General features: G+C 36.1%; 2 protein-coding genes across 14 annotated transcripts; one reads left to right on the top strand and one right to left on the bottom strand.

Annotated features, from left to right (window-relative positions):
- The first annotated feature begins 7,324 nt into the window (after window positions 1-7,324).
- Window positions 7,325-12,746, top strand: LOC140794745 (nuclear transcription factor Y subunit C-4). Of its 12 annotated transcripts, XM_073146899.1 has the most exons (6): window positions 7,485-7,527; window positions 10,048-10,114; window positions 10,891-10,964; window positions 11,117-11,238; window positions 11,379-11,450; window positions 11,528-12,746. In XM_073146899.1, the coding sequence occupies exon 6, from the start codon at window positions 11,579-11,581 to the stop codon at window positions 12,395-12,397; it is 819 nt and encodes a 272-aa protein (XP_073003000.1). In that variant the 5' UTR covers window positions 7,485-7,527; window positions 10,048-10,114; window positions 10,891-10,964; window positions 11,117-11,238; window positions 11,379-11,450; window positions 11,528-11,578; the 3' UTR covers window positions 12,398-12,746. The 12 variants fall into 12 exon arrangements, with proteins under 12 accessions (XP_073002996.1, XP_073002998.1, XP_073003000.1 ...); XM_073146903.1 differs by lacking the exon at window positions 11,117-11,238; XM_073146907.1 differs by lacking the exons at window positions 10,891-10,964; window positions 11,117-11,238 and having other exon boundaries at window positions 11,528-11,620; window positions 11,789-12,746.
- Window positions 12,747-13,211: 465 nt separating this feature from the next.
- LOC140794744 (probable potassium transporter 11) lies at window positions 13,212-19,924 on the bottom strand. Of its 2 annotated transcripts, XM_073146893.1 has the most exons (11): window positions 19,634-19,917; window positions 19,332-19,509; window positions 18,431-18,656; window positions 17,776-18,021; window positions 16,528-16,578; window positions 15,890-16,150; window positions 15,732-15,784; window positions 15,538-15,652; window positions 15,201-15,455; window positions 13,612-14,786; window positions 13,212-13,523 (listed from the first exon to the last, which is right to left on the bottom strand). In XM_073146893.1, exons 2-10 carry the CDS (start codon window positions 19,449-19,451, stop codon window positions 13,744-13,746), a joined length of 2,370 nt encoding a protein of 789 aa, XP_073002994.1. In that variant the 5' UTR covers window positions 19,452-19,509; window positions 19,634-19,917; the 3' UTR covers window positions 13,212-13,523; window positions 13,612-13,743. The 2 variants fall into 2 exon arrangements, with proteins under 2 accessions (XP_073002994.1, XP_073002995.1); XM_073146894.1 differs by having other exon boundaries at window positions 19,332-19,924.
- Between the last annotated feature and the right edge of the window lie 271 nt (window positions 19,925-20,195).

The raw sequence follows: 20,195 nt of genomic DNA on the forward strand, positions 1-20,195 counted from the left end.
TACATGTACACCCCGTGAATTATATCGGTTTTTATAAAAAAAAATTTAAACTTTTTTAGATTACAATGTCATTTCTAAATTTTAAAATAATAAAAAATATCTGATAATAATTATACTCCTAATAAATAGTAAACAAGTTTATTAATTTAGCCAACAAAATAAAATAAACTTTGTTTTATTTATTGATAGTTTTTTTTATAATTTTATAGCCATCACTTTTAAGGGATGAGATGATGGCACATCAAAAGTATTTATAATGTATTGATTTTATATGGGTATTTTTGTTTTTTTTTATTAAATTCTAATACTATTTCCCTTCATCTTTTGGACTGTAGTAGGTTGCATATTACCCTCGGTAAAGTTCCAAATTTAATTTCAGCTATGCCACTGAATGTTTGAACTTAAAACCAAAAAATAAAAAGAGAGAGAAAACACCCATGTAGATATTTCTCATTCGATATCAACTTCGATTAATGGATAGATTATAAAATATTTCCTTAGTTTTAAAAATAAAAAGTAAAAAAATTTAAAGTACTTTTTATTTGACTTGAAATTTTAATTCTGAATTTAATATTAGGGTATTAAGGTCAGCTGATCATTAAGAAAACTAGGGGCTTAATTGCAATGCTAGGCTGGCCTAGAATTCTTAGATCCACTAATGATTAGTTCCTCATAGGTTGGAATTGGATCCTTAAATAGGGTGGTTTGATGCATCTTACTATAGTTGGCAAAGGAGTATGGAGAGCATAATAATGGCAATTATCTTGCTTTGTTTCCAATATTTGGAGAAAGACAAAGATATATGATGGCCAAAGTGGAAGTAATGCATGCCATTAAGAAATGTGGGGATTGGGATTGATCATAGACATCTTTCCTCAATTTTATGAATTTGCAAATTGAGTCTAGCTTCTTCCATTAAGAGCCCAATATAGAGGCCCATAGGCCAAGCACTTTGAAACCAATCTAATGTAAATCCAAAGCCCATGATTTTCAAGGCAATGGCTTTTTTTTTTTGTGGTAAAAAGCTAAATTCCATTAACAAAAAAAAGGGCGCAAAACTACATCAGATATGTAGAACGATACATGGCGTATCCCTATAGAAGATCTCAAGAATACCAAAATGGGTCAACATGGCCTAAATAGAAATGAAACTATTAGTGTAATCAGAGTTTTACAAGCCAATCGGCTGGATGATTATTGGCCCGAGGACAAAAGAGAACGAAATTACAAAAAATTGCAGAAGAGAGATGGTGGATATTTGAGATATGCAGAATCTCAGCCGACCGAATCTTGCGTTGATAAAATTGATGAGTATTACAACATAGCCCTTGCTTTAATAATAAATGAGTCATCAACAAAACCCTAAGTAGCCCTAGTTAGAATTAACAAATTTTCTATTTCGATTGCGAGCAATGAATCCCAATCCCGCCTCACTAAAACTAGGCAAGTAGGCACCATCACAATTAACATTGATTGATGATGCTTTTAGGTGGCCACGTCTAAGTAGCCTGACTTTTAAGCCAATCTAGGCTAACCGAGTCTTGTGGTCCAGGATTAGATTATTGATGGATAGAGCTAGCACCCAAAACAAAAGCTACTTGGTGGTTGTTTTCTTCCCAGAAAAAAAAAAATGAGGCAATTGTGGGCCTTCCACAGAAATCACATGCCACGGGCTATGACATAATGCACGGTTATGCCCCGCCTTCTTATCTAAGTATTCACCTTTCACTTGCCAGCTATCGTGAAGCCACATTATACCCCAATTTTGAAGTCTATATAGAAATGTTCAAATGTTACATAGTGTCCCAAAAATATTATCACTTAGATTTTTGCATTTTTAAAATTTTGTATGCAAGTTAAGATAAATTTGAAAATGAAACCGTTTAACCTTTTATTTTTATTACAGTAATTAGATTAGACAATAAAATCAGTCATTTTTATTTTAGGCAACAAACATGCCACCTCACTATAACAGATAAGTTTGTGCCTCTTAAATATCACTAGCAAGTGGAAGCTACGAGGACAACCCTTTCTACTTTTAAAGATAAAATTAACCTACCACATTTTAGCATAAACTCCTTATATTACAATGCATTGATAGAATTTGAACTTAAGACCATAATTATCTCAACTAAGTCCTCTAACCACTATATTATGATAATATTTATATCACTTGGCAAACATAGGAGACATATAACCATTAAATGCCACAAAATTATGCAACACCATGGGTAACCAAAACAAGAACACATGGATTATTGGTAGGGCCCAACTTGACCACAAATTATAGGATCAATATTTAAAAAAAAAAAAAAAAGAATAAATTTCTTTGAAGTTTTTACCATCCTTTGCAAAACAATGCGTGGTGGTTATGGCATGGATGTGATGGGGGATGGCCTTTGGCATGTGGAACTCCACGTGAAGGAAAGCTGGTTGGCAAATAATTAAGGAGGACGTGACACGTGGTAGACTCATCCACCGTCCGATAACCCTCAGAAAGATTATACCCAGCCGTACAAAAAAGAATAAGATAAATCCACGTGGCATCTCGTGCTCTCATCCAGGAAGCTAGGTACTGATTAATATTAAGAGTTTCTAACTTTCTAGAATAAAAAATTCACCACTTTCATTTATAAGTAATTCCCTTCTTCACTTGTGTATTATTTGTATTGTTATAATCTGTTATTATAAACCTACCAACCTCATGAACAACTCGCTTAATTCACTATTTAGCTAGAAATTTTAGGAGAGAGAGAGAGAGAGAGAGACTAAAATCTTCTCTTCTCTTCCCTTCTCTTCTCTTCTCTTCTCTTCTCTTCTCTTCTACTGTCTCCTATTCTCTCTATCCAAACATAGTATAAAAGATGGGAGGTAGCAGTACTACAGGAGACCGCACCCCAGGGAGATCACATGCTTCTCTTTAACCATGCACACTTGTTCGAATTCTCTTTCACAAGACATCGCTGGTTGCCTTCGTATGGGGAGCATCAACTGGATTTGGATTGCAAATGGCTGGGAGACATTAATCCAACTTGGTCGTCACTTTCTCTTTTGCATGTGAACATCCATCTCATACTCATACTAGAGAGAGAGAGAGAGGTCTGCAGTTTTTGTACGAGCACTGAGAGAGTCTGATAGGAAAAGGGTCAGTGGACAGTGGATAATCCCACACTGGCCAAAGTTTTTAATGGCCACTCTCGTCCTCCTTCTGGACTCAACTGCTAAACCCCAACACTGGAGGCATATCCTATTCTAATTTATTTATTTATATACTTTTTACTTTTAAATAAGAGGATGTATGTATACCAAAACATATATATGATTCTTTAATTATCCCTTAAAAAATTATTCTCACATACACTAACCATCAGGATCAACCGTTTATATTTACAACAATATTACATATCTATAGTCCACTATTTTAATTAAAGCTCATGCAAATTAACATATGTATATTTATATATTATTTATTTATTTGGTAAATATATAGATGAATTTTAAGCTAGGTTAGACAGCTTAATATATTGACTAAAATTTAGTAAAACTTTTTAATTGATAAAAAGGATAAATAATGAAATGGCTATATGGCTAGCTTGAATTAGTAAATAGAGTTATTGATTCGGTTCTCTCAAAATATAATCCTCTAAAGTTTCTAATCTGTGTGTGTACTTTTATAAATTTTATATCTGTGCTTATAGCTTTTGAAATCAGTGTTGTTTGCTTGATACTCTTGATCTTACTATGTCCATGATCTCTTATGTGTGGATATGACTTTCCAAAGTTGATATTTATAGGTATACCCTCTTAAAACCCTTGTTTTTTTTTTATTTGTATAACTATCTAAATTTTAATTCATTTAATAATTAGTTCAATATATATATATATATATATATATATATATATATATATATATATATATATATATATCCACTGCTAAGATTAATGGTGTTCTTCCTCTTAAAACCCTATATAGAATACTCTTCCACTCCATTAATCTTAGCAGTGGATATATATATATTGAACTAATTATTCCTCTTTGGAAAGAGGTTTCTTTGTCTACTTATAAGGTCGATGTTTTGGATTAGGGTATAAGTGTTTTGCTAGTAGTAGTCTATATGCATGGCAGATGCCTCGTAACGTGGAGCTTTTTACTGGCTGCGTGCTGGCCTTATAAATAAATACATCGGTTGGTAGATAGATGGAACTAAAAGCTACGTATTTTGCATGCATGCATGGATGAATGCGTATATCTTCCTAAATATATATATTAAAATTAGAGTATATTTGGAACCCATTTGAACTAATAAAAATAATATATATCTATACTCCCTTGAAAAAAGGAACTATATATATATATATATATATGAAACTGTAAACTAAAAATAATTCGGTTTAAGTGAAATTATCACTTTAAGATTTATGCCTTTTTAATAGATACTTTTTCTGGTTCTTTAGAACGGGCAAAAAGACATATATTTTTAATTGCAAAAATATATGTAAATAAAAAACATAAATTATGCTACGAGAGATATACAAGAAAAAATTAACTTTATAAGGATATAAAGTTAATAAGAAATTTTAGAAGGATATGCTTAATTACATTTAGAATCTTAGACTCTAATCGATTTTAGATGCTCTAAAGTCGTCTTTTATTTTTTTATTCTTATTGTAGAGTAATAAAAAATTAAGAATGTGCAGTCTTCTGATATTTTTCACTACCACCATCAAAATATTAGATAATTAACTCCAAAACTAATTATTAAATTTACCGATTCTCGTACGTCAGGGTTTATTTTAGCTATACCCTCTCTTTTCATTACTTTAAATTTGATTTATGCATTTTTATTAATTAAAATGTAAAAATTCGCCTTTGGGTAGTATCGCATTAAATATAGAAATAGGGAGATTGGGCTTAGATACTGGGTTGGATTGGATTGGACCTTTTAGAAGTTTAGAAAAATCTAATCTAGGCCATAGAATATTTGGGCCCAAAAAGGTTAGCTTGCTTAACCCAACAAGTATAACAATATGAATATGTCAAGATAAATTAATCCAAGATATTAAGATATATTATATATATATATATATATATATATATATATATATAATTCTTGCATCGAAGAAGCTACAGCTGGTCATTAATTAATTACATCAACTCACTATAAGAACCCATATGACAAAGGAAAGCACCAAAGCTAAAGCTAGCATAACAACCATATATATATATATATAAACTAGAGATAGACTAGAAGACACTGGAGATGGACTTGCCTGTACATATATACATAATCTTTATATAGTTGGGATTCAATTAACAAGGCTTCTGGCACAAGCATCTGCGCAGCAGACCCTCGCAGTCACCACCTCCAAAGCCTTCACTGATGCAAACCTGAGCACAGTTAGTGTCCGAGACGCATGGCCCTTTGTATCCTGCACTCCTCACCCTGCATACCCTTGCTTCAACCCCTTGCATCCTCTCCTCTGCAATCCAGTTAATTAATTCATACCCAAATTAAGCTAGCTTCATTATGAACTAACTTTGCAATTAACTTCTATACTACGTACGTACTCAGGAGAGATAGATTGAGATGCATGCATGCATGATTATTAGTAAAGATACATCATTTAATTGGAGTTATATATTACGAGTACCATAAGCCAAGAGGATCAGCAGCACCAGGAAGAGGCAACACACGCTTGATTTCTTCATCGTCTCCAAAATCTCCGGCCCAGATAGAAAGATAGAAACGACGTTGGCCTTCTCAATATTTATATACAAAATAATTAAGAGGTGGATGCATGCGAAGTTGCATGGCGTTTGGCAGTAGAGTCGTAAGTGCCACGCAGCAAAGCATCTCATCCACACGTAGACTTCGCTGCATGTAGAGCTACCACCTGTTCCAATATGAATATGATTGCATGCCGAATTGCCAAGTAGATTTAATTATAAAGATTTTTTGTTTATTAAAAAACATTCAATCGACCGTGTATTTTGGCATCTAATTTCTCATAATATTAGTTTTCTTAACAACGCCAAAATTTCATCGTCTGAAGCTATCTTCTTATATATGTCTCTCCCCTAAAGAAAGAAACCATGCACGTTGATCCAAGATTGGACAAAAATTATGTTCATTTCCACTATGAATCCAAAAGATTCAGAAGGAAAGATAAGAAGAAGAAAAAGAGCCAAGAACCGAGAAACAACTTCATTTCAGGCACATAGAACATGGACAAGGAAAGAGATTGCTAAAGCAAACATGAAATTTTCTATTCAGGCAAGAAAACTTAGAAAGAAACACTAAAAAGAGCAACAATCTTCAGTGAAATTTCGAGACGACTTGACGTTGGCTGTTCCAACGAGGTAAATGGTTCGAGCTAACGTAGAAAACCCTATACAACCAACAGGCTAAGCAAGCTAATTTCGAGCTGAGATAGTGTTGCTGCCCGGGTCAATTACATTCGAACCGAGGCGAGCCGAGCTTGAGTTGCTCATTTAATTTTGGCAGCCCTAGGAAGTGAGAGGTTTTCCTCCTCTTCTTCTTCTTCTTCTTCTTCTTCTTCTTCTTCTTCTTTTCTCTTTTCATTTTTTTATATCTCCTTCTCCTCCTTCTTCATTCCTCCTTTCTCTATTCTCTTTATCTGTTGGCTTGTTCCTTTCTCCCTACTTATTATGACCGACTTCGTCATAGTGGCCGTTGTGGCCATGACTGCCGTTTGTCGTGTCCATTTAATGTTGTTTAGTCGTAGCCTTGGTTGGCCATCTTTGTGTAGTGTCTATCATTTGTTGCCCCCACTCTGTCCTCATTCTCCCTCGCTTTTCCCGTGCACAATAATAGCTTCAGCTAAGTATAATCTAATAGCTCCTTCTCTTCCCTCATGTTCGCTGTAGCCAAGCACCATCACTGCCTACCAACTTTTCATGGGATCTGGCTTTTAGTTTCCTTTGCTTAGCTCCTACTGTAGAGTTTTGTGTGTTGAAGTATCTTTTTATTTATTTATCTAATATAGAGTTAGTAATCTTCTATCTTGTAGTCTTATAATTCTGCTAGGTTGTGCTTTTCTTATATAATTTATTTGTGCCCTCGAACTTGATACTTTGTTATATTTTATTATTGTGGCTAGTGTTAAAAGATTTGTGGCCATTAAGATGTTTTATTGTAATTTCAAATTTGAAGTTCTAAAAAAAATAAAAATAAATAAATAAATAAAAAGAGCCAAAGGAGTTGCCAATTCATAATAACCTATAAAAGAGGAGCAAAATTGAAAAATGGGTAGGTCTCCATTCCGGAGCATAAATATCCTCCACTTTCCCAAATTCCACATTCTTGCCACTGGAGTCCGACGCCTCACGCCTCTTTCTTTCAATACACGCCCTTCATCCAATTATGTCCCGCCACGTTTGAAGAACGCAATTGGACCAAAGAACACGTGGCGGGTGAATGGACCGGATTCCCTACGACCTCTCTCTCTCTTCTCTCTAGGGTTTCGAAGGCTCCATTGGCGCTGCTTTTCTTCTTCTCCTCCGAGGTAAGAAGAAAAGGAGGACAAAAGTTCGAATTTAGAGCTTTATTTCTTTACTGATGGAAATTTATTGTTACGTAAACCATAGATTTCTGCATCTTGGGTTGGCATTTTGATGGTTTCCGGTTAAATTATCGGGTTCACTTGTGTAATTTTGACGCTATTTAGGTTGCATCCCGTGTGTATTATTGATCAAAGGTCTTAACGTTGGTCAATGGGGTTGAAGTTGTGGTGGATTCTTGATTGTCGGTTAAGTGGTTCTGATAGTGTTTTGTGGTTTTCCTGTAAAAATTAGCTCGTAATCCCTTCACTTTTCACCTAATTGATTCCTAAGATTTGTCTTCTTGAATGGGGTCGCTATGTAAGGTAATTGATGTGTTTGTACAACATCTGTTCTTACTTATTTTGAAGGTAGATCTTTTTTTTTTTATTCTAATTCCCAAGTGCTTTATAATTTTTGAAGTTCTTCCAAAACAAAATTACTTTCTTCATTCATGAAGGTACTCAGTAGGCTATTATGTTCTTCTTTTAATATAAACAACTAGGGCAATTTTGTCTAGTCTTGGAGTTATGAATGAGTTGAAGAAAGAAGACCAGGAACTCTTGATAGATGGTTTGCTCCGCCAATTTTTTCACCATTTCAATCCCAATAAAGTAAGGCACGAAGGTCCATTTCATCATTAATTTCAATGTGTAGTATATATGTCCATATTGCATTTGGCATCCTTTTATGGTTTGGCTGGGTTCTTGATATTTGGCCATCACAACCTCTTGGTTTACTCTTTACATGATTTGCATGATACGCTTATCTTGGCTTCAATTTCAGAAGTCATTCTTGTGTGTATAGAATAGCATTTATGGAATCAGCCAGATATGTTTTGATCTTTTGGTACCCTATCAGTTTCTTGCTTATCTCATGATGAAATCTCTATTTAATATGGCTTGGAGGGTTTGTGCATTTCTCTGATTATGATTTTATGTTCATTGTTAGATGGTAGTGGAGACTACTATGTATAACTAGGACGAGGATAATGAGAAAATTTTTAGGATAAATGGCACTTTACTTCCCCATGGTTTGGTTCAGTTCTACAAAATCCTCATGTACTTTTAACTTAAATACTTAATCTTTATGTAGTCTTGACTAAAGTGCAAATGTTATCTTTTTTATCATATTTAATTAAATACATGTTTAATTTGTAGATTCTCATTAGAGACAATGTTATAGAGAATTCGATGGTTTTTTTTAAATTCAATTGGTATTATTTTTAGATGTATTGAAAGAATTATCCAATTCTTTGCAAACTGTCTCTGATGATGATATATAAATTCGACCTCTGGTTTAATCAACTATGATGAAAAAGATAAAAATTATACTTTAGTCAAGACCACAAGAGGTTAAATGCTTAGGTTAAAAGAATGTGAGGGTCTTCTGAAAATAAGCCAAACCACCGAAAGGTAAAGTACAAATTCTTTTTCCAAATTTTTAACATGGATTCTTGTTAATTTTACAAAAAATTTTTATTGGCATCTATCTCCTTTTCTAATTGGAATCCCTTTGAATACTAGATGATTTAGGAAATAATTATATAATTGTGTATCATGTACACTTTGATTGAAATGTATTATTTCTCCATTATGTCAATTTTTTTCCTATCATTTCTTTTCATGATCACAGCTTTCAACATGTGATGCTTGCTTTTATTTTCTTTTGTTGGAATATTTTCTTTAATCTTTGTTTAGGATTTTATTTTTAACATTTTTATTCTGGAGAATTCTCATGGAAACCCAGTAAATTATTTTTTGGGGGATTGAAATGGAGGCCTAGTAATTGGGTCAATTGAGAAGTTTGTATTACATTTGTTTCATTGGCTGATTTGAACCTCTTAGGCAAATATATAGCTACCTAAACCAGAGTTCTCATGTATTTGTATGCACTTCAATCCCTGGATAGGGCAGCTTTGGTGTTTGTTGCTTCATTTCAGGAACCTATAGGACAACCTATGTATCTTGCTTTATTTTTCTTTGGTCATGAAGTGACAACAACGTGATTGTTGATGTCAATCTGAGGATGTTAACTAACTGAAATATTTCCTTCAATCCATGGCATCAATTTGTGCTCTAGCTAACCGTGTTGTTGAATTGCATGGAGGATTCTAATGATGATAAAAATTAGTTCCAGAAAATGGCACATAGTATATTGTTAAGGTATCAAGATGTTTCCCACTACTGAATACCACCTTTCAGAAACTAGTTCTGACCAGGATTCTGCTATGCCACATTTTTGCATGAGTCTAGTTTGTAGGGTCAAGAGACCCATAATTATTTACCTTTAGATAGGAAATTTTACGATACACTGGGAAAAGGACTATCCGTTCATTAGGTTTTACAATGGCGAAATTCCTTATGCGTTACTTGCGACAAGGTATTACAATGGGTAAATTCCTTATGCGTTATTTGTGACATAATTGTGTAAGAGAAAAGATTAATCTTTTAAGGGATTTAATACAAAGAGAGAAATATTTATAGGGGTCATTGGAGAAAAGAGCGAGGGCATCTGAAGCTGAAGCCCATTTGCGTGTAAAAGGAGCTTACGGTAAATATCTTATCATGGTCTCTGCTGAAGAAAATCAGGATTGGTATCTTTTTAAAGGTTATTTGATATGCATTAGTCAATTGACTGAGCAGTTAGTTGTTAGGCTGCAAGGTAGCATGGGTGCTATAGAGAAGTTGAGTTCCTCCCACACATGATGTCAAAACTTCAAACTCAATTTATCACGGATTTGCAAAATGTATGAGTTTATTGATTCGTAAACATAATTTGTGAGCATATATTCTGAAATCTCACCTCAATGATTCCGTGTCACACACAATTTGAACTTAGTTGAGCTGTTGTTCAAACTCATAGGATATGCTATAATGGGCAGTGTGGTAAACTAGGCTACCTTTTGGCTGAGACTCTTAAGGTACAAATTGTTTTGCAAAAATACTAAATTTGGCACACTTTGATTTTTACCTATTTATGACAGAGTAGAAGTATCTAATCATTGTTGGGAATCATTTTCTGGATACACCATTTCTAAGACTGTGATAAAGTCATATAATTCAAAGATGTTAGTGGATCCTATTGTCAAAGTCAAACTAGCTTAAATATCTGATATCACTTATTTCAACAGCCCATCTCACAAATCTGTAAAAACAGGCAGGTGTTCATCGTGTGAAATATTCTTAGTTTCATTGTGATAGACATCTTGCTTGGACAGGAAGATTAGCTGATTGACCTTAGATTTGAGATTTTTGTACTGGGCAATCTCTCCGTTGAACCTCTTATAAGACATGGAATGACATAATTCATTTTTTTTCGTTGCATAGGTTGATTGTACCTATGGGAAGGAAAGAGGCAAGCTTTTGACGTTCTTAGTTAGAGAGTTCTATCTCCATAATTAGTAAGTATCTTTGATCTTTTAGTTGGAAGAGTTGGAGATTCCTGGTCAATGAATTAGCCTTTTCTCTCTTTTTCAAACAAAAACCAGGTTTTTAGGGTTGTGTTGTCTAGGAGAAATTGTCTTATAGCAGCTCTGTATTGCTGCTTATGCAGTTGTTGGCAGCAATGATGAGGTGGTGGTACAGATAAGGACAGAATCCTGGAGGCCATCCACCTACAATGACAATGAAAATACAGGAAGAGTTTCGATCAATAATGTGTTAGCTAATACATAGGTTCATAGCAGTGCTAACTAGTTGATTTGGATTGAATAATTTTGTTACTCTTTTGCTGCAATTGTTTTCTTATCATGTTTATATGCGTGTAGCTTGAAATGATTCTTGTACTTACCTCTTCTTGTTTGACTGTTTTGTAGAACTCAATAATGAAAGGACATTAATATTCCAATGATGACTTCATATGATTTACTTCATCTTCCTAATATGAGGTAAACAATTTCCTCAAGAAACAAATCATCTATTTTTATTTGATTTATGTTGATTGTTAATCATATTATGTGTCCAGTTCTCTTATGTCCTGAAGTAAAGTAGTGAAATACGACCAAGGACTCTAGACATGGAACAATCTTCCCAACCGCCTCAACCTGTGGTAGGAGCGGTAACTACTGCTGCTCAGATAGCATATGCTGCACCTACCTACCAACCAGCCGCAATGATAGCCGGAGCTCCAGGAGTGATTGGAGCTATACCTCCTGCTTCCCAGCCAAATTCATTATTTCCTGCTAATGTAGGCCAGCTTACTAACCAACACCAGCTTGTGTATCAGCAGGTTCAACAGTTCCACCACCACCAGCAGCAACAGCAGCAGCAGCAGCTCCAAGCTTTCTGGGCAAACCAAATGTTGGAGATAGAGCAGACGACTGATTTCAAGAATCACAGCCTGCCTCTTGCCAGGATAAAGAAGATCATGAAGGCTGATGAGGATGTGCGGATGATCTCTGCTGAGGCACCTGTGATTTTTGCCAAGGCTTGCGAGATGTTCATATTGGAATTAACGCTCAGATCATGGATCCATACAGAGGAAAATAAGAGGAGGACACTGCAGAAGAATGATATTGCTGCTGCTATTACCAGGACTGACATATTCGACTTTTTGGTTGATATAGTCCCCAGAGATGAGCTGAAGGAAGAAGGGCTTGGGATCCCAAGAGGTGCATTGCAAACCATGGGTGCTCCAGCTGATTCGATTCCCTATTACTATGTCCCAGCACCGCAGGTCGCAGGGCCAGGGATGATCATGGGGAAGCCTGTCGATCAAACGGCTGCAGCAGCAATGTATGCAGTACCACAACATCCAGTCGCTTACATGTGGCAGCAGCCACAGGCTGAATCGCAACAACAGCAGTCACAGCAGCAGATGCCTGATAGTGGCTGAGATGGATGGCATGACGGAGATCTATCTGTGTGCTTTGAGAGACATGAAAATGGGTGTGAAATATCATGTACTCTGATGTGTTACCTGTACAAGTGTTCTTTTTGTGTTAGTTAGTATGGTCTGCAGCAGTGAAAAGGATATTTCTAGTGTGTGCCAAGTTGAAGAGGTACAAGTGTAAAGAGGCATTTTCTGTCAGCTGCCATTTTTGTAGCTGATATCTTTGCTTCTCTTTTCAACCTTTAACTGTTACAGCTGTGACTTACAGCACTTACCATGAGGAATTGATAGTTTTTGGTGTCTAGAACGCTAATTTGAAATGTGATGTGTTTGTCAAGAGTTTGGTGATGAATGATTGATGTTTGATACTTATTTTCTTAAGCCCTTGTTGGTCTTTAGGTCCTTGTCCAAGTATATCTTGCAAATTCAATATTAATGGAACTCGTCGATTTCTTATCACGGTATCAAGGGACAAGATCATGCACAAGGTCTTCTTTCTGTGCAAACTCAACATGTATAACAATACCCGAGTAATACCCAGATTGTTTGAAGGATAGATAAAGGTAACATTTTTTTAGCTATAAAACAGCAAAATTACCTAGATGATGATGGTGTTTGAGTGCCATGCTTTTTAATTTTCTTCCACTGGAAGGACAGCCGTGTTTTAACAATTTGGATAAAAAAGTTCCAAGATGGTCTTTGTTCTAAAAGAAATTTTGTTAAACATATGCTTACATCCTATACCCATTCACAAGAAAGTTGCTACCAAATTGCCATGGGAAGCTCTGTTCTACATCAAGTTCAAGGCAACAAAGTATTAGGAAATGAGCTTCTGTATAACTTCAGATAATGCGATACAAATATTTCGAATCTCTACAAAGTCTTATTTCTTTACAAACTTACCTTGTGTACATGAAAAAGAGAGACTTGTATTTAATAAGATAATGGCGGTAAAAACTCTTGTTCTTGTCACTCATGCGAAGTTCCTAATAAAACTAAAGCCAGCCAGCATTTCTGCATGTACACAGTTTTCCAACAACAGCCAGGATAGACAAGTAAGAAGAAGGTTGTTGGACCTTGACTTGATGAAGAGTGAGCAGCGCCGTCTTTGCGTTGCTGATAGCAATGCCTGCATGATTGCTGGCAATGCATAAGGTTCAAGACTTCCAATGAAAGACAAAAAATAAAAAAACTCCTTCAGATGAGAAGTATCTCACCTTTGCAATTGACTTCTTAAGAATCTTTCCCCCCTTAATTCACTAAAGTCGAATGAGGAAACAAAAAAGGTGAAGCTATTAAAGCCAGCTCCAAAAGCAAAATAAATTGCTCATTCCGGTTTATTTAATCAATTATATGTAGAATATCTGACCAACATTTAATAGGCTCTCATGGGGAACATTAAAGATCACACTGTTTTCCCTGCAGATCCTCCGAAGGAAAGCATATATGTGGTCAACAGTTATCCTTTTCAAGATCCCTGAATCCCTACGAGCTTTCACAATTGTGTTCCCAAGAATGTGTACAACTCCAGATTCTTTGCAACTATTCAAGAACTCCAATTCATCCCCTACCGTTAGGCTTGTATGGCCCGATGACCTCATCAAGCTGCCCCCTCTGAGAGGCGATTGCACAGGCACAATGTAATCATGGGACGAGTAACTCAAATCTGCATTGGACGAAAGCGTGCTATTTCCTTCCTCGGTAGCAAGCAGATCAATAGATTTCTGTGTCCTTTGTTCTCGCATGCTGTATTCATCGGAATCGGAATAACCCTCCATCATACTCTCAAGTCGGACAAAGAGAAAGAGGCTATCAAAGAGCATCTTCTCAAAATCATCATCTTTCTTGTGGAGATCTTTGTATCCATATCTAGCGACACAACGAAACATGTGGAAGCTCTTTGGCCCAATCCTCTTCACAAGGAACCTTTCCTCCATGGGGACTGTATATACAGGAAGATACTTGACACAAACAAAGACTACAACAGAGTGGATGGCAGGAAGGTTAGTGATGAAGTGGGAGAAGATGTGGGGAACACCACTTGCCAGCTCGGTGTAAACAAAGCCTATTCCTGGGACTCTGACCAGACCAAGGCTGGGACCAAGCCCCAAAATCCAAGCCATCGATACCTTGCTGTGCATCTCGAATTCATAGCGCTTCACTGTGCCATAATGCCATACATACATGATGATAAGAAATACAGCAGCAATGACTAGTGGGACCCAACCTCCTTGGTCTATCTTGAATATAACTGCAGAGAAGTATGGGAGCTCCACCAGCAAAGATAGCCCAGTGAAGATGGAGACTAGGATCCAGTGGCTCCGCCATACCAATAACATGATTGGGATCATGAGAAATGTGGTGACCAGCATAACTATCACCACAGCAGTTCCTGTAACATAGTAAAAATACCAATTTAGTGATGTCATGCGTAACACACATAATAAGAAAAAGGAAAAGAAAGAATGGTGTAGATGTATCGTAAGAGAACTTCATATCCTTTTTGTCTTGTCAAACCAATTAAGCAGATCCTGATATTAGTAAAGAATAGAATATTACTAAAGGCAAGGATCATATTATCTTTCAAATTTGTGGGTAGTTTACTTGATGACTCTACATCAACTAATACATTACAAGTCCAGGTTGGATGATCCATCTCATCAAACATAATATGAGTAGAGCAACTGGCTGGTTGCTATAGTACACTTCTTTGAGAATGTGGTGTGACCTACGTCATGGAATTGATGATGTATCTTGCTTGATCTTTATTAGATTCCTATACATACTGAAGTCAAGGTGAACTTACCGTATGCATTTCCAATCTGGCTTTGATTCTTGAATCCAGCGGTAACAGCTATGCATAGAATCATAAGAACCCAATTTATATCAGGAATGTATATCTGACCAAGAAACTTCTTTGATGTATGAACAACCTTGACTCTGGGAAAACAGCCAAGTGCAAGCGCTTGTTTGATGATTGAATATGTGGCAGATATGGTGGCTTGACTAGCAACTATTGCAGCAGCAGTTGCAACAACAAAGACTGGCCAATATATACCATCTGCAATGATAGAAAAGTGTCATCACAAGCTATTTGAAGATGAGGATCACAAGAATAAATGCCAAGAGGGGTCAGGAGGGACCTGGAATGGAACGATAAAAAGCATCAACGACGTGGTCCTTATTACTAATGATGTAAGCAGCTTGTCCAGTATATGCTAAAAGAAGGCAAGGGAACACAATGAAAGCAAAAGCAATCTGCAAAGAAAGATATATAAATTCTGTAAGAACAAAGAAGCAACTGATCAGCCTTTCTTAAATGGAGAACACAATTTACCTGAATAGCCAGAACAGGAAAATGGCATAGATCAGCAAATAATGCTTCTGTCCCTGAATAAATCAGAAAGCCAATCTCCAAGTCATTTTGTTTCTATTAAGAAAATACAAACAGAGAAACCAAAGGAACATATACTACTGCTGGAAAAAGGAACTGACCTGTGATACTAAGCATGATTCCTCCAAGAGAGGTCCAACTATCACGCTTCCCATGCCGAAAATATCGGTAGATATAAACTGGATTATATGCTTTCAGAACTGAATTATTGTACTTCCAGATGTTTCGAGCTCCACAGGCTCCAATTAATATAAACCAGAGCAGGACTATGGGTGCAAAAAGCCATCCGACTTTATCGGTACCATAGTGTTGCATGCTAAACAAACCAACTAATATGACTACAGCAACAAGCACAACGACATCTGAGACAAAATGTAAAAAAGAAGAATTAGCTCTTCATAACTGAACTATTGGTAATTACCAATCCAGAAGAATAGAATTATATATATCCACTGTCTTTATGCTTAACAATATATTCTGTTAAATCTTGGTCTAATGCTTTTAGGGCACTCGTATGTCTGTGGGCATGATTGATTGATAAAGTTCGAGCAATCATGTCCCAAACTCACACATAAGACTATAAGGTGTATATAGTCTTTCTTGACGTGGTAGCATCATGAAAATTTAAAACCTTCGAAATTTAGAGATTAAAAGTGCTCCTTTTATTAAAAAAATCTCCATAAAAGAACATATTGGCATTTCAATAAGAGAAATAATCAATTTAGGTTTAAAGAGGTACCATTGCTCATTTTGGGATTTTCAACCTTTATTCCACCTGCTGCTGATAGAACTAAATGCAAAATGGCACAAGTTAGAAAATCAGTGGTAGATAAAGTGTAAAATTTTAGTAACTTAAGTAAATGGCTGTACATATGTTGGAGAAAATTGATCTATCAGATGAAAAGCCTTAAATTTACTCATCTTGATCTTAGGAAAATGCAGAATAATTACCATATCTTACTCTTTTATGTGAAGTATTTCAAGTTACTAAAACTTTTCCTCCTGAACTTCAAGAATACCATTGTCTAAATTTCAGGAGACAACTCATCTAGGATGTGCTTTAAGATCAAAGAATGTCATTTCCTCTTTGGACTGTCGATCTAGTATCACTTATAAGCATATCATCTATTTCTAGGAGGAGGCACAGAGCATCCCAGTAAACAAGGCTCCACCAACATGCGGCAGTGGGATATACATACCAGTAATTCTGTGACTCAGCCACGTCTCTGTGGCGCATGGAGTGAGCTTCAAAACCATCCAGGTAACACTTAAAAGGAAACAATCTTTTTGTAAGAGAATTACATTGTTGAAAGACATCCAGAGAAAATAATAATCTGCAGCGTTTTTCAGAATGATTCTATATAGGTTGGATGCTCTCTACTTTGTATCACAACACTAGAAGACTTCTTTTTTTACAATGTAAGCAATAAACACAAAGAATGGCAATTCACATTTTACATACTAGAAAACAACCACAACCAAGCACTATAAGTAGGGAGCTTATGCTTTTATAAGTTGGTAATTATGACGAAAAGGCACAGAACCTTCTCCAGTATGAATGTGTACATCTTTATGTAGATCATATGGACAATAGTTCACTCTTTCTCGTCTAGACTATTCTCCTGTCTAAATGACTTCTAGTAGGGGTTTCTCCTGGCTGCACGAACCTAGCTTGCAGTCAAGGAAGCAGCATACTCTACTAGACAGTTAGCCTTGTGGATTACAGCCAACCCCCCTATTTCCTAATTTTCCTTTGGCCATGGATCACATAACAATTTTTGAAGGTCGATACCAGGTCGAGAGCCTGTCAATTCATTTGGAGCCTCCTCATCTTTGAATTGTCCGCTAGCCGACCTCATATTCTTGGGAAAAAAAAAAAAACTTAGGTAACGATGATGCAACACAAAATTGACTTGAAATACAACATAATTGAACATGTTATTTCCAAATACTGAAGCAGAGGAACAAGAAGCTACAAAAAGCTCACCTGATATAGCAGGAGTGAGAATCCCATCTCCTATTGCTGTACAAGTGCCAATAAGAACAATAATAAGAAGAATGTTCTTTTTATACGCATGTGCTTCCAACCATCGCTTTATTTTTGCTGCAAGTGAATTCTCATCATATGTTTGCCGACTATATGTTGTTAGCTCCTCGTCTGTTCTATGTTGGTTGGGAATAGTGTTTATCTTTGCATGACGGCACAGTAGGGAGTAAAGAGCAAATGTACCGCCTGCAAATATGAAAGCAGAAGTTACACACTCAGAACTATACACAAGAAGGATAATTTACAAAGAAACATCAAACAGCTTTTTACCTGCATTTTATTTCATATAAGAAGGAATAGAAGTAGAACATGAAATCAAATCATTGGTATACTTGACAAAGGTACCCCACCATGATGCTTAACTTAGTGAAAATAGCCTTTGCTTCTTGAGTTTGAATGTATAAAACATAATATTCTCAGCATGTTCTAACTCTTACCAAAGCATAAGCTCATCATATTCAGAAGACAATTTTCAACATTTGGCAGAAATGCACTATATTTCTTAAGAACCACCTCCTTTTTATGAAATTTTTTACAAATTGCGTATCCCAGCGCAGCACTTAAGGTCTTAAACATATAAAAGTGAATATCTTACCTTGGCCATTGTCGTTTGCCCTCAAGACAACAAAAACATACTTAAGAAGTGGAATGAGAGTGAGGGAGTAAATAATTAAGGAAAGAGCTCCGATAACATCCTCGGCATCTTCTACCCCATGAGGAAATACATTATAGAAGACATACAACGGTGATGTGCCCAAATCTCCAAATACCACCCCAAGGCTCTGAAATGCAAGCCGTAATACTAAAATTGATGAGAATTTCTGCATCAACAGGGAAAAAGAAATATTATCATTCAGAATGTCAAGATGCATCCACTACTCATCAGAATAAATTCAAGCGAATATATAGGACTCCCCATCAGCTAGACCTGCTGATACTAATGAATTTATCTATCTATAAAGTTCATAAGCAATGCCTTCAGGAGAAAAAGTATACTAATACAATCAAAACAGTAGAACTAGGATTTTCTTGAAGTCTGCATAAATCAGTACGAGTTTGAAATTACAAATCTAGAAGATTATTAATTTCATAATGCACAACATTCTAATAGGTTTTGAGAAAAATATGAACACTTGCTCACAATATCAATATACCAACCTTCAGGTGAACCAGGGCATGTATTACTGCTAATAATTCAAAACTGAGGCACATCAACAGATCCGAGCACCAACAATAACAACAAATTCCCATGTAATTTATACAAAACATTCATGCTACAGAAGACTTGCGATTGAATTTTAAATGAATAATTAGAAAAAGAAATTATGAACGTAAATCCAAATTTCTAGAAATAAATTTCAGTTGTTTAAAACTAAAATATTAGGTAATAAAGAAAGAACGAAGTGAACCTTTCTACCAGCTTTTGGAAAGCAAGCTGGAATCTTAAAGCAAAGGGGGATATGGGATATTTTATCAAATGAGCAATAAAAGCACACCTTTTCTCTGTACATGTTCCTCAACCTGCCAGCCTCTTCATCCATGGGTTGATCAAGGTTCTGATCCAATTCCCACATGCTTCCTTTATTGCTATCCTCATTCCCCAATCCAGACGCCATCAAATATTTTGCGTAAAACAATTCAATATCTCTTCACTCAATTGCAACCGAAACCAACCTAAGCCAATGAAATTCCCCCAAATTTAGCTCAAGAATCAGAATTGAACGCGCCCCACATCAGGCACCATTAAAAAAAACGAAACGCTTCGAGCTCAACGATGCGCAAACAAATCAAAACCAACCCAAGAACAGATTTTGCGACTTGCGAGGGCCAGAAACCTCAAAAATCCCAACTGGGTCGGTCCCTAATCCGCAAATGCCGACGGAGACAGAAGAGAGTGAGGTGAATGGCAGAGCAGGAAAGAGGGCAACAAAAAAGAAAAAGGTGGCGTTTTGCGCAGGCAGCGAGCTCACAGGTGGGAGAAAAAGCAAAGCTGCCGTGGTCCCACGGATTGGAGAGGTGGTAAAAGCATCAGGTTACGAGGAATTGAAGGGTTTGGGGTAGGAATGAGGAGAGAGAAGGGTCGTCCAGTGGAGGATGACGGTGGTGGGTTTTAGATAGATAGAGAGAGAAAGAGAGAGAGAGAGAGATCCAAAATGTGTCCTTTTTTGTAATATTAAATATTATTTTCTCCGGCTACAGGAGACCAAGTGGTATTTTACTTCTTCCATTGACTTGTATGCAACTATGCATCTATTAATACTTTAATCTCCACGTACTGCCCGTTAGTGCTCTTTGTTGCAAGATTTATACAACTATAAATTTGCAATTTTTTTAAAAAAATAATAATTAAAAACAGTCTT

Source organism: Typha latifolia, chromosome 9 (assembly GCF_019914945.1).
Source record: "Typha latifolia isolate L0001 chromosome 9, TyphaL0001v2, whole genome shotgun sequence".
NCBI lineage: Eukaryota > Viridiplantae > Streptophyta > Magnoliopsida > Poales > Typhaceae > Typha > Typha latifolia.

Coding starts and splice junctions, on each gene's coding strand:
- LOC140794744 (XM_073146894.1), bottom strand. CDS start 19,451: ATGGCGTCTGGATTGGGGAATGAGGATAGCAATAAAGGAAGCATGTGG. Junction 16,151..16,527: donor AAATCCCAAAATGAGCAATG/GTACCTCTTTAA, acceptor ATTTTGTCTCAG/ATGTCGTTGTGCTTGTTGCT. Junction 14,787..15,200: donor CCAGATTGGAAATGCATACG/GTAAGTTCACCT, acceptor ACTATGTTACAG/GAACTGCTGTGGTGATAGTT.
- LOC140794745 (XM_073146895.1), top strand. CDS start 11,579: ATGGAACAATCTTCCCAACCGCCTCAACCTGTGGTAGGAGCGGTAACT.